Source organism: Corapipo altera, unplaced genomic scaffold, assembly GCF_003945725.1.
Source record: "Corapipo altera isolate COAL_440 unplaced genomic scaffold, ASM394572v1 59040, whole genome shotgun sequence".
Taxonomy (NCBI): Eukaryota; Metazoa; Chordata; class Aves; order Passeriformes; family Pipridae; genus Corapipo; species Corapipo altera.
In genome coordinates, this window is record NW_020889942.1 from 1 (window position 1) to 1,095 (window position 1,095).

At 75.7% G+C, this 1,095-nt stretch overlaps 1 protein-coding gene across 1 annotated transcript; it reads right to left on the bottom strand.

The window, feature by feature from the left end:
* Positions 1-15: 15 nt before the first annotated feature.
* TRIR (telomerase RNA component interacting RNase) lies at positions 16-888 on the bottom strand (the record flags this gene model as incomplete). Its single annotated transcript, XM_027633454.1, has 2 exons — positions 460-888; positions 16-115 (listed from the first exon to the last, which is right to left on the bottom strand). Coding segments are annotated over exons 1-2 (391 nt in total), but the record flags the coding sequence as incomplete, so codon positions are not given.
* Positions 889-1,095: the final 207 nt, after the last annotated feature.

Here is a 1,095-nt window from a genome sequence, read left to right on the forward strand (position 1 = left end):
CCCCTCCAATCCTGCCCAGACCGACCCCAGGACCCACCTCCTCATCAGTCTTCTGTTTCTTGGCCACCACTCCCGTTTTCAGGGCCAGTTTGTTGCCCCCCCTCCGCCGCCCCACCTAGGGGTGGACACACACACTCACCCCGTCACCGGAACCCCCAAAAACCGGGGGGGACTCGGGGACCCCCGGGGGAGGGCGGCCCGGACCCGAGGGGGCGCGGAAACGGGGGGGTCAAACCTGCCCTGAAACCCCCAAAAACGGGGTGGAAAAGGGACCGCGAGGGGGGGGACCGGGACCGAGGGGAACCCCGGGGGGGGACGGCACCGGGGAGACACCGAGGAGCCTCCGCGAGCAGCCCCCGGTGCCGAGCACCTCCCGAGGAACCCCCCGCCAGCGGCCCCGCGATCCCCCCGCTGCCGGTTTCCCCGCTGCCGTTACTCCCCGCGCCCCCTCCTCCTTACAAAGCCGAGCGCTCCGCCGCTCCTCTTCGCCCCGTCCCCCCCTCGCTGCGCGCCGGGCCCGCCGCTCCCGGTGGTGCCGCCGCCGCCATCGCCGGCCGCCGCCGCCGCCGCCGCCTCGCGCTCGCGCTGCTGCTGCTCCTCCGCCTCCATCTTGCGCTTGAAGAGCTCCAGAAAGCTGCCGTCGTTGGCGAACACGTTGACGCCACCGCCGGGGCCCGGCGGGGGCGGCGAAGGCGTCTCGGGACCCTCCGAGGCCTCGGGGCCCTCCCGGTCCTCGCCGCGCGCCGCCATCTTGTCCCCCCCTCCGCCGCCGCGGGCGCGCCGCAGTGACGTCGGCGCGACCGGCGCGCGGCGATGGCGTCACGTTGCCCCGGCAACGCGCGGAGCGCTGGGCGCCGCGCCCCGCCTTCCGCGCGGGATTGACGGGTGAGGCGGCCAATGGAGAGGGGAGGGAGAGTGGGCGGGGCGTGGCGGCGGCCAATCAGCGCGCGGCGGGCGGTGGCGCGGGGAAGATGGCGGCGGCGGCGGCGGGAGGAGGAGGAGGAGGAGGAGGAGGAGGAGGGTGGGCGGCCGAGGGGCCCGAGGAGTTCGAGGACGCGCCCGACGTGGAGCCGCTGGAGCCGACCCTGGCGAACA